This window comes from Triticum aestivum, chromosome 4D (assembly GCF_018294505.1).
Source record: "Triticum aestivum cultivar Chinese Spring chromosome 4D, IWGSC CS RefSeq v2.1, whole genome shotgun sequence".
NCBI lineage: Eukaryota > Viridiplantae > Streptophyta > Magnoliopsida > Poales > Poaceae > Triticum > Triticum aestivum.
In genome coordinates this window covers 76,198,874-76,212,839 of record NC_057805.1, presented here as the reverse complement: position 1 = coordinate 76,212,839, position 13,966 = coordinate 76,198,874, and the positions used below count along the sequence as shown (strand labels likewise).

The following is a 13,966-nucleotide window of genomic DNA, read 5'->3' as shown; positions in this document are numbered from 1 at the left end:
TCCGGACAGGGCCAGCGGATACGCCCGGACACACCTGCAGGCGAATAGGGCACCAAATTTGGTGTTTCTTGTTGTAGATACTCTAAAGACGTGACAGGCGATGCCAGCACGTGCGTCCGGGCGCATCCGCGGATACAGATGTATAGGGCCTCGGATTTGCTAACTATGGTTGTAGAGGCTCTGAGGGGATGGGTTAGAGTTGCTTAACCGGATCAACCGCGGCAACCGGACCGGCAAAGCTGGGCCGTGCAACCGCGGCAACGACCTTTAAAGCCAGTGTCCCGTCCGCATTCACTGCGCGCAGCGGTGCGTGCTGTTGGCGCCGAGCACACCTACGCCGTGATTTACCACCACTTCAACGGAGCCTTTAAAGCCGCAAAAGCCCCGCCGCAAGCAAACCCCACACACACGTAACACCCTCCACACCGCTCCCTCTCTGTCGATGGCGAGGCGGTCGGTGCATCGGAGGCAGGAGTTCAGCTTCGCGGGGGACTCGCCGACGCCGTCGTGGGGCGCGGAGGCCGGCGAGGGGCGCGCGCTGCCTCCCCGGCCGCCGGTGGTGGCGACGGCGAATCCCATGGCGCCGCGCGCGGGGGAGGAGGACTTCCGCTGGCTGCAGGCGTCCAGGCAAGGCTCGCCGGAGTCCGGCTCCGGCACGCCGTCGCCGCAGCTCTGGGCGCACCACGACCGGCTGTACCCGGCCTCCGCCGGGAGCTCCCCGTCGCGCGCGCAGGCCATCGCCGGCTACCGCCGCGAGATGCTCGACCTCGTCCGCGGCCTCCCCGAGGCCGCCTACGAGCTCTCCCTCCGCGACATCGTCGAGTCCCGGCCCTCCCCGCTGCCTCCTCCTCCACCACCACCACCACCACCACCACCACCACCGGCTCAACCGTACGCCGTCGCTACGCAAGAACAAGGAGGCGGCGAGCCCAAGAAGGACGTCACGGCGGCTGCCATGGACGGCGACGAGGCCAAGAAACAGAGCGACGGCGGGGGCAAGAAACAGGGGAAGGCAAGAAAGCAGAGGACGATGGGGAGGACGCGAAGCCGGAGCATGGAGCGCAGCGTGAGCCTGGACACCGGCCTGCTCATCAAGCTCTTCCTGCCGCTCTCCGTCGGCCGGAAGAAGAAGGTGTCGCCCAAGCCCGCCGCGGTCGCCCCCGCCAAGGACGGCAGGAAGAAGACCAAGACGAAGAAGAAGAAGCAGGGGAAGAAGGAGGAGGAGGAGTGGTGGAAGAAGAGCGAGTTCAGCGAGGCGGGGAGCAGCAGCAGGACCAGCAGCAGCGGCAGCAGCAACAGCAGCGCCAGCAGGAACAACGAGATTGGAAATGGAATTGGCGGCAACAACCCAAAAGCTCCGGCCAGGAGTAGGAGCAGGTAAAAAAAACTTTGTTCTCGATTGAGATTTTTTGCGCAAAAGAGTAATAACATAATTTTTGAATAAATTATTTGTGCTTATGGTCTAGTTACTTAGTTGTTCTTATCCAGATATGAATTTAACACTGTTTTGGAAGAAGAACCCCAAAAAATTAATCTTAGTTCAGATCTGGAAATGGTAAAAGATTATCAAATGTAAGCATGAGTCAGCAAATACGTCAGTATGAAAATTGTATGGTATAGGCGGCTAGAGAAAGGCCAAAATTAAGTGCGCCTTCCTTCTGGAAGACTGGAAACTTAGTGTGAAGTCATGACAGTTCCTTGGGGGCAGATCGGTCAACACGGCAAAAGATAGGTCATGGTTTGAAGTCCATCTTGTTTCGTAGTAGTCAATTCTTTGTATCCGCCTCTTTGGGCAGAAGGAGCCATGACTTCACATGATCATTTTTCCAAGTCTTCTCTCTTGCTTTCTCATTGGTTACGAACCCACAATATATTTTGTGTTTAGATTTTATTATTAGAAGAAAGGGCTATTTGTTTTGTCGTGGAATGTTGAAATATTTGTACTGTCTAATGGAATGTTCTGATTTATTATATGTTTTGCTCTCTTTTGAATTCCGGTCATCACAGTACTGATAAAAAGTGCGGCTTGCCATATTATTAACCCATATAATCTGATTATTGCTGTTTTTTTTCATAATTATTCCTCAGTTGTGATAAATCTTTGTAGGTTCATTGCATAGGTTCCGTATTAGGCTAAAGTCACATGGGATCCAATCACACCTAATTTACGATCAAATGGATCTCCTGGGCCTTTCTTCCTATTGCCAACTTTGGCTCTTGATCCTTTTTGAAAAAACACAAGTCCAGCGCCTTCTCACCTGAATCCCAATCATTGCACAAATGCTTTATGCCCTACTAAGCAACGGCTAATTTAATCATCATCTCCCCACTAAGAGATTAGAGCATATATCTAGCTCAGCTCATGACATGACCTTGATCATACCAAACTATTATCATTCATTCATGCTCTAACAAACTCTCGTTTGTGCTGGTGCAGAAAGAGAATCGGGTGCTATGGTTTCTTCGTGGCAAACAAGAGCAAAAATGGGGTCATCAAGGAATAAAACTATGCAATTGCCAAGACCACGCGATCAGCTCATATGAACACCGGCATGGCGATCCTAACGACAATCACTGCACAGCTGCTCATGCATGCACAAAAATGGAGCTCATGGAAGCAAAGACTCGACGTGCATGCCTAAAAACTGGTGGAAGATCATGATGTGACCACTGCCCGTGCACAGGTGGATACATCTTGCCCATGGAGATTGCAGAGGACAGATGAGATCCAACAATTGTAGCACTGAAGTCTTGACTTTGTCACATATGTTGTGCTTCTTTCTCTTTATTTTTTGGAGAAATATATGTTGTATGTATTTTCTCAGACAATCACATCTCTGGCTTGTACCATCCCCTGTTTGTACATGTTTTTATACAATCATTTCTTTTGTCGGTAGTTGTTGTTAAACAAAAACAAAAACAAAAACAAAATCGCAGATACTGTGGATGAGGATGCGCCCAGGCAGTTGTTTAGTTTTCTTCTCCTTTCGTGGGCTTGCCTTTCTTGACACACGACTTACCAAATGACCAAAAGATCAATGCGAAGATCCCATCAGATACCCACTGGTTAAAATACGGACGCCTTCGTTAGGCCTTGTACAATGGGAGATGCTTAGAGGGGTGCTTAGAAAAATAAACCGAGATTTTCTTAAGCACCGGTGTCTATTTCTACAGGAGAGACGCTTAGTTAAGCGTCTATCCTGTTCAAATAAGCACCGATGCTTAAGAAAAGTCTGGTTTATTTCTCTAAGCACCTCCCATTGTACAAGGCCTTAGACTGATGATTTGTTCAAATGAAATGGAGCGAAAAGAGGAGATTAGTTTTTTTAAGACAGTGAAATGAGAGATTAGTTCAACAGATGGTGCTGCTTTTGTATACTAATTGATTATCTAGTGCATGGACCCAAGCAGAATCTAGCCGTTTACGATTGTAATCATAGTCGGATGATAAGGAACTTTAAATTATTATATTATTACTTCCGTTCACCTGCCATTTGAGTTAAGAAACGTTATGGGTTTATGGTTGCGGCTGGGAACGGAGTGGCAAATACACGAGCGTCATGAACCAAAAATTTACCAGACGTTGAATGTAGGCTAAATCCGTAGCATTTCATTGACAAATATCTTCAAGAAACATGGTATGGGCAAATCACATGAGCAATCTTTCAAAAATTATCACCAAATTTGCTACTCTTTTAAGGAGAACCTTTTGCCAGAACTCAACTTCATGTGCCTTACGGCTAATATTTTGCTAAAATAGCTTTCAAGATCGTAAGCACGTCTGAGTTCAGCCATGATAAAAGCCAAAGCCAAAGCAAAAGTTAAGTCGCCGTATTTCATAACATAATCATGGGGTAGAGGTGAAAAACATTGCAAGCTGTATCAAACAGAATAGTCTGTGAACAAAGCCTGGATAAGAGATTGGTATAGGTGCATGAAAAATATGATATTGTGCCATTTATGTCAAGTGGATGTCCGTTTGGAACGTTCTCATGATATACAGTTTCCGCTAGTGAACATAACAGTATTGGCATCTGAGAGTTTGGAATATAAGAATAAAATTTCTCAAAAAGAATTTGAATAATGCCGCAGGCAGGAGGTGGCATGTCTGGGCAATTCTCACAAAAGCCTGCACAATTTTAAGAGGGAACTGGTCTTAGCATGACAGGTGATGAGATATGCATATACACACCAGTAAAGTGATAAAGCTCGGATCCAATAAATGACCTAAATCAGTTGGCAGCAAGAAACATCAACTCACCCAACACGATTTTTGTCATCAGCAAAGAATGGCGTTGATGACTGATAATCATCTGTTCCAAAGTATCTGTCCCCAAACTCACCCATCCCAGGGATGACACGGAAATCATCATTCAGACCAAGCTCGATCTCTGATGTCACAATCTTGACCCTTGGGAATCTCTTGCTGACTACATGCACCCCTTGGGGAGCCTGGGATAACAGCAAATAGTTTCAGTGGTGAGTTATCTGCGCTTCAACTACTAACGTACTAACTGTAAATGTAATGCGTAAGTCAACATCCCTATCATGTCGACAATGAGAAATTTAACCAGACTGCACTTGATGGCATGATATGTCTCTGAAAATAACATATTTCTCTACAACTAATAATAAGCTGTCGCTCTCTGCATCCTCCGTCTGTTCATCCCCAGAACCACATTTGTAGTTTGTTTTCAGAAAAAGGATAACCTCGGCTTTAGTACATTGAAACCATAACCAGCAGTCAATACAAAGTGAAAAGAGACAAAAGCCAGCAACAGAAGTGAGAAGCACCCACTAAACCAGTTTCTAGCCATCATCGGTTGCTCTGCTCAACAGTCCGCAGAGCCAATATAAAAGTTTGCAATTGCACTAGAGATAGTCATTAACTAGCATCTGTAGTGACCTAATTGCTTGTGCAATGTATAAAAGAATTCAAGACGTCTGATATACTCAAATAAAGGAAAAGAAAAATACTGTGGACTTCAGAAGACATACTGATATAAGATTGAGGAATATAATATTTGCTTCTTGTACACGCTTCTCCAAGAGAAGAGAGATAGCTTGAACAGCTGAATTTCCTGGCAATGATCAAAAGGGAAAAGATGATTAGATGGGATTAACATCCAACAGTTGAGCATGTGTTCTTAATTGACAAATATCCTTCCCTCAGTAACAGAACTGAAACAAAAGATAGGATAACTCAGAGTTACGGAGAATCAATTGATGCATGCTACTTACTAGAAATACAAAAAACTTATACTTTTCAAATACTTTCAGCCAATCAAAATAGTACATATATCTATTCCTATAGGAGCAAGAGCAAGAGCTAATTCAAGTTGGAGGAGGGTGAGTGATCAAACTTCAGAAATCATGGAGTGCTATCTTTAGCCAATCAGACCGTTAATTCTTGACTTAAAAATTATGCTTTCACTTCAAGCATGTGCTTGTGCTTAACCAAGTCGAGGTAAGAGCTCAAAGGCTCAAATAGCTTGGCCAAGCCAAAGCTTTTCTAAGTTCCCTAGTTGCCGGCACTGATGGGTGGCTGTGACTAGGGGATTGAAGGAAGGGTTTTGCTTTATTTACAGAATAGTTTGACAGTTATATCACACTTGAATGAGCAAGTTAATTGTTGGCTAAATTAAGGGAGACTGAAGTTGTGCAGAAGTTTCATGTGGACTGTGGTTAAGTGTATTTTAAATATATGATTTTTCGTTAATGCATAAATGGTATTGGAATAGTGGGGCTTTGTAGATGTTCTATAAAAGGGTTTTGGAACCTTACTCTGTTTATTCAGATAAATATGTAAAGTGTACACTCTCAACTCTCAAGACAGGGTAGACAAGGTATATATTGACACTCAAGACAAGGTACACACTGAGAACAGCACCAGAGAAGATAAACGAAATAACATGAAAAATAATACTACTTCATTCACATGAAAAAATAATACTTCATTCATGTGAAGTAACATGAAAAAATTATTTTTCATGTTATACCTCCATCACGTGAAATAACATGAAAAAACATCTTGTTTGTTACTCCATCACGTGAAATAACATCTTGTATGTTACTTCATTCACGTGATGAGTACTACTCCCTCTGTCCGAAAAAGCTTGTCCCTCAAATGGATGTATCTAGCACCAAATTAGTGCTAGATACATCTATTTGAGGCACAAGCTTGGACAAGTTTTTCCGGACGGAGGGAGTACGTATTTACTACTCCTGTGGAGTAACAAACACAAGTTTCCTATTCAAAGTGCTTTACAAAAACAAGATGAGTGCTAACACTTTGACAGGAAGGGTACCGATAGAAAGAGCGAAAGAAATTTATAATTTCATAATTCATTCACATGAAAAAATTCGTGCTACAGTACACAAATATGAATGAAATATCAACAAACCTGTTCCCAATATGGGGTCCAGCAACAGAACATGCCTTTTTGCGATATCTTTGGGTAAATTGTGATAGATGAGCTGTGAGGACATTTATAGAACTTAGTAACTTGACACACCTAACATATAATGCAAAAGTGGATTAAACCAAACCTGTTTCCCATCATCTCCTTCCCTGTGAATAAGAATCTTCCCAATCTTTATGCCTTTACAGCATGCCCGCAGAGCATTCTCCATACTTTCACCACTGGAACACAGTTTGTGACAAATCACTAACACAATGATGTTTCATTCAAAGTTGTATGACATATTTTGTTCATCGATGCCTTATAATAATGGACTGAATTATAGACCACAAGTTGTTTAACAAAGCATGTTTACTTGATAATTCACCTATGAACGAAGGCTCAAACCCATATAGCTAAGCTAAAGGAGACTGAAAACTCAGGATGTAAATGGACAGCTTGCTGGACGTTGTGGGAGTTGCCTGCTTTGACCACCACTTCTTATGTGGGACTATGTCATAGTCCAATTAATTTTTTTGTGGCATATGTGGTCTCCACGTACCATGTAGTACCATATACTCCCTCCGTTCCTAAATATTTGTCTTTCTAGAGATTTCAACAAGTGACTACATACGGAGCAAAATGAGTGAATCTACACTCTAAAATATGTCTATATACATCCGTATGTGGTAGTCCATTTGAAATCTCTAAAAAGACAAATATTTAGGAACGGAGGGAGTATTTACAAGGCGAACTGACACTGATATACAATACAGTGCCATTAGTAAAGGCCTAATTAGTACCACCTCCGATCATTCAGTACAGAGCAAACATAGTACAGTAAATTGGCAACTCTAAATCTCTAGATTAGACATTTATCTACAACATAGATTATCAAAGCTGAACCCAAAGGAGATGATTCTGGCTATGAAGATGTAATGGAGAGTGATGAATCTGCATCAATGAGGTGTCTGAAGTCTGAACCTTTCATTTACCTAGAAGGGAATGGCATGCAATGAGGTGTCTGAAGTCTGAACCTTACTCCATATCATTCGGTTCTCAAGTTGCTGCAACCTGAATCTGCATCAATCCTCACCGCCTACTACTCCGGCGACGTACGGCATCCACCGGTCCCATGTCCCATAGGCCGTGTCGCAGAAGAGGGGGAGAGGCAGATGAGCGCGAGGGGGAGCAGAGCAAAGGAACCGTAAAGTCGCTGCCGAAGGCCTCATCCGCCGTCCCAGCTACGCCTGCCGTCAAAGCCGACGTCACCGCCGCCGAAGCTAAAGACAGTATCGTCAGGATTGCAGAGATGGTACCCCCGCAAGGTTCGGCTCGGTCCTCGGCGCTTCCCGACAGCGGCCTCTTCGAGAAACATGGTGGCGACTGCGGCGACATGGAAGGAAGGGATGGAATGGGGAGGCGGTGCCGGTGGAGACAGCGGCGACGGCGCCTAGGGCATGGCGAACACGGTGCCAGTGGAAGGAGGAGGCGGTGCGCGTCGAGTGTTGTGATCCGCCACTGGCCTCACGGGCTTTTCTGGGCTGTCCATTTGTGCCATTTATTTTTTCTGGACGTCCACCAACACCATTTGATCTTTTTTTGGTGGGTGGCATATGTGGGACTAGTGGGACCCAACACCACTTACATCCTGACTGAAAACTGAGTTCCCAGCATATCTAGTCTGGAGCACTTATAAACTACAATTGCATTGTTTTGCACAGGCTGTCCCAGGTATACATATTAAGGAACTTTTGTCTCTGTGTGAGTGCCAAAGTTGTTCAGTCATTTTGAGCCTCAACAAAGCAATGGTCAAAATATTTTGGATAAGTTGGTACCTCCTAATCACTGATATCCCACATAAACTTTTTGAGAAATCCACACCAGTGTAAACAGATCCTGCATGCATAAGAAAGTGCATAAGGGCAAACATATGAACTACTAACAGGAGAGGATACACATGCAAATAACTCCAGCAGACAGTATTATTAGAAGAAAAAGGAATTATGGAGATGGATAAACTATTGTTCCTATACGAGCTAGCAGTATGCATGTTTGTAACAACTAGCAACCATACCGTTGTTCTCCCATAAATGCCTAAACTATGGAACTGTGAGTAAGCAAGCATTTGCTAAACAGGCATGATAAATCGCCGGCTAAGTATTGAAGTCATTTCAGATTAAGATAAGATATCGAGACTCGCCTAGTTGGCTGATATCTAGGATAAGGATTACATGAGCTGAGAGACGAGAGCAATGTGGTTACTTTGAAGTCAAATATTTCTACAAGAAACTGAGAGGCATCGTCCATCAGGGGGGTTAGAGGATTTGGTCAGCCTGGATCCCTGTTACAACTAAGATTTCTTGTAGCCAATAAGCAATGGTGCACCTTCTGCGCAGAGAATGGAAAATGACGAATCTTATGTGGTACTAAATTCCTAATGAGGTGCATTTTAAAAGGCAGCTTCGAAGAAGCAATTGCAACAAGGCGCAAGATTAATTCAGGAGATGGCCCAGAAAGAAGGAGCTCCTCCAATATGATCAGGAGATGGCACAGAGCTTCTTCAGCCATGGTCATATTAGATTGATATCCTAGCATTTCTGTAGAGTTGAAGTTGTTTTCTGCCGGTATTAGGTGTTTTTCCATTGCTCAAAGATAAATGGATAACCAAATCATGAGTAGTTCCAAACTGTCAACTAACTAAATGCTTGACACGAATTTTAGCTACATGGCGAAAACATATACACTGCATAATCTAAACAAACGAGAAACACACTTAAGAAAATGATCACAATAAAAGTTAATAAATGAAATTTATGACTGCAAACAAGTGCAGGATACTCCAAATAATGTGTACTTGAATTAGATGGAAGACTATTACGAGAGGGAACTTATCCAATGATGTATTTCTATAAATTCAGTACGTATGCAAACTTGCAGTGAATAAATCCAAAATGCATTTGAAGAGGCAACTTGTACAAACTACAAGTACATGGGAAAGACCAACATAAAATACTACTTACCAGTTGGAGTAATGACCTGCTTTTCCCTGAAAGGAAGATGACCAAGGCCATGCTCGACAACCTATTTTCCACAGTGAAATTCAAGACACCACTCATACAAAAGAAAAATGTTCACATGCTTGTACATACTAACCAATCGAATTAACCGATCAGCATAAAATATGAAATCATGTGTCGTTGTGGCAGCATCTCGTATTATTGTGTGCATGCCTCGTATCTGAAGGAAAGAAGCATTAAGATCCAATAGTTATGCACCATACAAAATAGAGTCCTGCAATACACATGCAGTTTACTATGGAGATATCAGAAGGCAAGCACATTAGATACCTGGTAAGTAGTCTGGATAACATATAAATTTGGGTGTATTTTACATAGATCATTTTGACCAAGTTTAGTGCGAATATGCTGAACGATTAGGTCAATTGCCACACTGTTATCTGCGCCTCGTGGGATGATAATATCAGCATACTTCTTTGTGGGGAGAATGAAGTCTTCAAAAGCTGTCTTTACAAACTTCGAGTACTGCCAAAAAAAGTTGCATGAAATTCCAAAAATGAGATAAATGTACAGAACATGTCTAGTTAGCATAGAAACTTTTATGACACCTAATTCAAGTAAACTTAAAAGAAAAATTGTTGTAATCAGTGTGCTGAATGTTGCTAAACACAATACTAGTAACATATTATACACAAGGAAAATGGTGATATCTGAGGCTAAGCAACCTGATCTAACACAGCTATAATATCTCTACCCTTCTCAATGGTATCACGACGGATCCTCCTTGTTAATCGCACATCAGCATCTGAAAGAAAAATGCAAAAACAATACATGATACACTAACAGGGTAGAATGGATAGGGTTACAAAGAAACTGTTTGCGTAAAGAAAAGCTCTACTAATGGAGAATTCAAAGTAGGGACTGAACTAAACGCATGACAACAAATCAGTAGGACATCTCTCGAATTTATCATTTACTGCAACAGAGTGCTAGCCTTGGTTATGCACATTGCTGCAGTATGTGCAGCATGCCCTTGGAGATATTTATGGTGTTAATAACGACTGCTTCGTATTAAATACACCAACTATTGCAAAACCTTAAGTATGTTGTATATGAAAATAAACAAGAAGCTACTCAAATTTATTGTGAATTGATAAGAAATTAATGACCATTTATAGTATATTTCCAAATTGAATGGAACAGGAGAGGAACACATGTGTGCCATTAAATATTATGAAATACTGACACTCCACATGTAAAAACATGAATGTGAAACTAAATGTCCTGGCCATAAGCCACAGTTGGGAGGTTGCAAGGCATAAAAGAGACTGAAAGAGCGAGATATCATCAGCTTAGTATGCAAATATCAGTACCTGTATCAACGAAGATCTTCATGTTCATTAGATCACGGACACGTGAATCATGGAAAAGTAGAATTCCTTCCAATATTATTACATCTGAAGGATTAACCTGACAGCAGTCACAAAATTAGGGATGCTCTCATAAATAAAGTGGTACAGTCGTACAGATATGAATAAGTGGCGTACGATATTTATAAGCACTCAGCAATAAATTAACTTCTTGGAGAGAACATTTCAAGATGAACTCCATGTTATGCAATAAGGTGCTTGCACAGAGTGTGTGAGCTAACACTTACGACACTATATATTTTACATAATAGTTTTGGGAGGAAATTATTCTGGAGAGACTACAAAATTTCAGTACAATCTGCAAATATTGATTAGAAACAAAATTTCATAGTTCAAAGTCTCATAAAGCACAGGACTAGGAGACCCTCAGCCTACCAGGTGAGTATGAATAGCACCATATGTATAGAATTACCTTTCTAGCACATGAGACACTCTTATGTGTTTTGAAGTCGTAGCTTGGAATGTCAACAGCTTTACCATGTTTCAATTTTTCCATACAAGAGAGTAGTAAATCCGTATCAAATGCATCTGAAATTAGGAAAGGGGCAGCAGCAGTAATAAAGTCAGAGCACATCTCCTGCGAATGGCGCAAAAAGACATTACGTTCTCATGAAACATGTGCTATACCTGGATGATCAAAGTTATAATCATGAACATGGACCATTTCCTCATCAGACAGTCCATAATAAAATGACTCCTGCAACATTTGAGATCAACATTCTTATTGCTTGCAAGATTGTACACAGCGTATGATGACAATAAAATATCTAGCAAGGGAAAGAGGATAAATAAAACTTGAATGCATAATTGATGACACTACACATTTATAAACCAAAAAAATGAACTATTAGTGACTTTGTTATGAGAAAAAAATGGATAGTCCTAATAATATCACAAGAAGCGCAGTCAGAGTTGTAGTACACAAACCTGAGTAACAACAACTACACGCTGATCGCATAGCTGATCGATGATCATTTTGCAAACAGTACTTTTACCTGAAGATGCACCTCCAGCAACACCTTCAAGCAAATAAAATTATGGTGAGGCGCATTTTTGGGTAGAAAGGTTGTACTATGTAAGCAACTACAGTTTACTGAATTTCCCCAGCAAATAGAGAGAACAGAACCCATAGACTACTAACCAATAACAAATGGTGCCTGGTGTCCATTCTCCAGGCCTGACGTCGTTGGTAGTTCCTCCACCGACATGGAACCTTTCAGGTCCAGCTCGTTCAAACGGAGTGCTGGATGATGGACCCCAACTGCGGCAGCATTAAGCACTTCGCTTGTCGAGTACGATCCCATATAGTGTTACTGTTCAACAAGCCTACAGTCACCGGGATGTCAAACATGGAGGTCCTCCAAATTTGCAGGAGGTGACAACTAGAAACAGCAAACAGACATGTGTTCACAAATCATAAGGCGGTCATATGTTATGGAGGCTTCACACTACAATGGACTTGTTTAACCAGGGACGAATGTTTTGCTTCAAACAAGCCAAAATGTTGCTGGGAAATCTAAATCCCCAATACTTTACCACTCGACGCCGGCGACCGCAAAAAAAATAGGATCGCCTTAGGATTTGTAGAGATGGAAGGCGTACTGATTTAATCAAAAGCAAAACTCTCAAGAGTTTCAACCAATCTATTACCACCAGAACAATTCAGCCAGCTTATTCGCACAATCATGGGAACTAACTGATTCACAGCAAGATAGGCACGGAGATCAAACGCAATTTTCCAGATTAAAAAATAATTCAAACGCCGCTACGCCCACACCTACCGCGGAGGGCACATACCGCAATGACAGATCTGCCAGCGATTAATTAGATCACTGGGGTGCCATGGATTAGATTGCTAGGGGACCACGCCAGCGCACAAATCCGCGACGAAATGAACGAGGGACGGTAGCGTTTGTACTCTACTGCACGCGGCGACAGGGACGAAAAGATCCCGGGGATCGAGACGAACTCGTGGAACAACCCCTGGAAGCAATCCAGAGCTACTTACCCACAGGAGAACAAATCAATGCAAGCCCGCCCAGATGGATCTCCGCGCCACGTCAGTGCGGCGCCAGTCGAGTGAGGGTGGGGGCGGGGGCGCGGTGCCTCTCGACGAGGGAAGACTCCGCCGGTGGAAGGAGGCCTGGGCTCGCGCCGCCGCGGGCGGGAATCGGGAAGGCCGAAAAGAACAGGCGTCTTCGCGGCGGGATTTGGGGGAGATCAGAGAGGAGGAGGAGGATGGGTATTTGGCTGGCGCAGGGGGGAAGAACAGTGACGACGAGGGGAACTTAGATTCTGCTGCGCGTTTTTAATAACCTATCGAGAAGAGATTCCATGATATACGTGAGATATTTCACGGGGAAATACGGGGTATGTTTGGTGGAAAACAAATTCGGGAAAATGAGATGTGTGTTGGCCCTAACACCTCTCGTCCGTCTGATCGGGGCGGCTAACGGCTGAGCGCGCCCGCTTGTCGGCAACGCAATCAAGCTCGCACGACGAAAACTTCTTCTACAAGTTCGAATTCTAACTGGAACAAACAGCAGAAGTGTCGAGCTCTAATCTCAATCTCACGGCCTCTTTGATTCGTAGAATTATAATAACGCGGGAATAAGGAGAGAAAATTGGGATCAACCAAATGAATTTTCTAAGAGCATTTCTAACCGATCACTAATAAAACTTAAAAGGAAGTAAATGGCCTAGTAAAGTTAGTGGAGTAAATTTTACTCCACTAACGATGGTCGCACCTAGTCGACCCCCTAAAAGTTAGTCATAAAATTGTCTCGATTTTGTGTTCTCGCCACACCAACTTCAAACACTACATAATACATATCTTAAAACATTCAAATGAAAGCACGGATAGCAATAATAATCATAAGAGCAACTCCAACAGGGCGACCCATTTCGTTTGTTTTGGGTCGGTGTGGACACAAAAGGCGGCCCAACGCACCGACCCAAACGGACGCGCGTCTGCTTGGCGTCTGCATGCCGATCCATTCCCGGCCCATTTTTTAGCCGGATTTGCGTCGGCGCGGACACGAGACGGACGCGCGCGCGCCTACTCCTCTCCCCGGGCCCGCCGGTCGGTGGCAGCCACCATCATTTCCCCCCATTT

General features: G+C 43.3%; 2 protein-coding genes across 2 annotated transcripts; one reads left to right on the top strand and one right to left on the bottom strand.

Annotated features, from left to right (window-relative positions):
* The first annotated feature begins 320 nt into the window (after positions 1 to 320).
* On the top strand, positions 321 to 2,896 carry LOC123096315 (atherin). Its single transcript, XM_044518013.1, has 2 exons — positions 321 to 1,377; positions 2,438 to 2,896. The coding sequence occupies exons 1-2, from the start codon at positions 443 to 445 to the stop codon at positions 2,502 to 2,504; spliced, it is 1,002 nt and encodes a 333-aa protein (XP_044373948.1). The 5' UTR covers positions 321 to 442; the 3' UTR covers positions 2,505 to 2,896.
* A 1,031-nt stretch (positions 2,897 to 3,927) lies between these two features.
* On the bottom strand, positions 3,928 to 13,182 carry LOC123096314 (uridine kinase-like protein 3). The gene is made up of 16 exons (XM_044518012.1): positions 12,860 to 13,182; positions 11,993 to 12,177; positions 11,779 to 11,870; positions 11,479 to 11,548; positions 11,264 to 11,379; positions 10,795 to 10,891; positions 10,147 to 10,226; positions 9,752 to 9,946; positions 9,558 to 9,641; positions 9,425 to 9,485; positions 8,240 to 8,300; positions 6,550 to 6,643; positions 6,405 to 6,477; positions 4,999 to 5,081; positions 4,262 to 4,452; positions 3,928 to 4,129 (listed from the first exon to the last, which is right to left on the bottom strand). The coding sequence occupies exons 2-16, from the start codon at positions 12,153 to 12,155 to the stop codon at positions 4,120 to 4,122; spliced, it is 1,470 nt and encodes a 489-aa protein (XP_044373947.1). The 5' UTR covers positions 12,156 to 12,177; positions 12,860 to 13,182; the 3' UTR covers positions 3,928 to 4,119.
* Between the last annotated feature and the right edge of the window lie 784 nt (positions 13,183 to 13,966).

Excerpts from the sequence above, each read along its gene's own strand:
- LOC123096314 (XM_044518012.1), bottom strand. The coding sequence starts at position 12,155 with ATGGGATCGTACTCGACAAGCGAAGTGCTTAATGCTGCCGCAGTTGGG. Across the intron at positions 11,380-11,478 it reads TTATAACTTTGATCATCCAG|ATGCATTTGATACGGATTTA; the intron begins GTATAGCACATG and ends TCCTAATTTCAG. Across the intron at positions 10,227-10,794 it reads GAAGATCTTCGTTGATACAG|ATGCTGATGTGCGATTAACA; the intron begins GTACTGATATTT and ends TTTTTCTTTCAG.
- LOC123096315 (XM_044518013.1), top strand. The coding sequence starts at position 443 with ATGGCGAGGCGGTCGGTGCATCGGAGGCAGGAGTTCAGCTTCGCGGGG. Across the intron at positions 1,378-2,437 it reads CCGGCCAGGAGTAGGAGCAG|AAAGAGAATCGGGTGCTATG; the intron begins GTAAAAAAAACT and ends GTGCTGGTGCAG.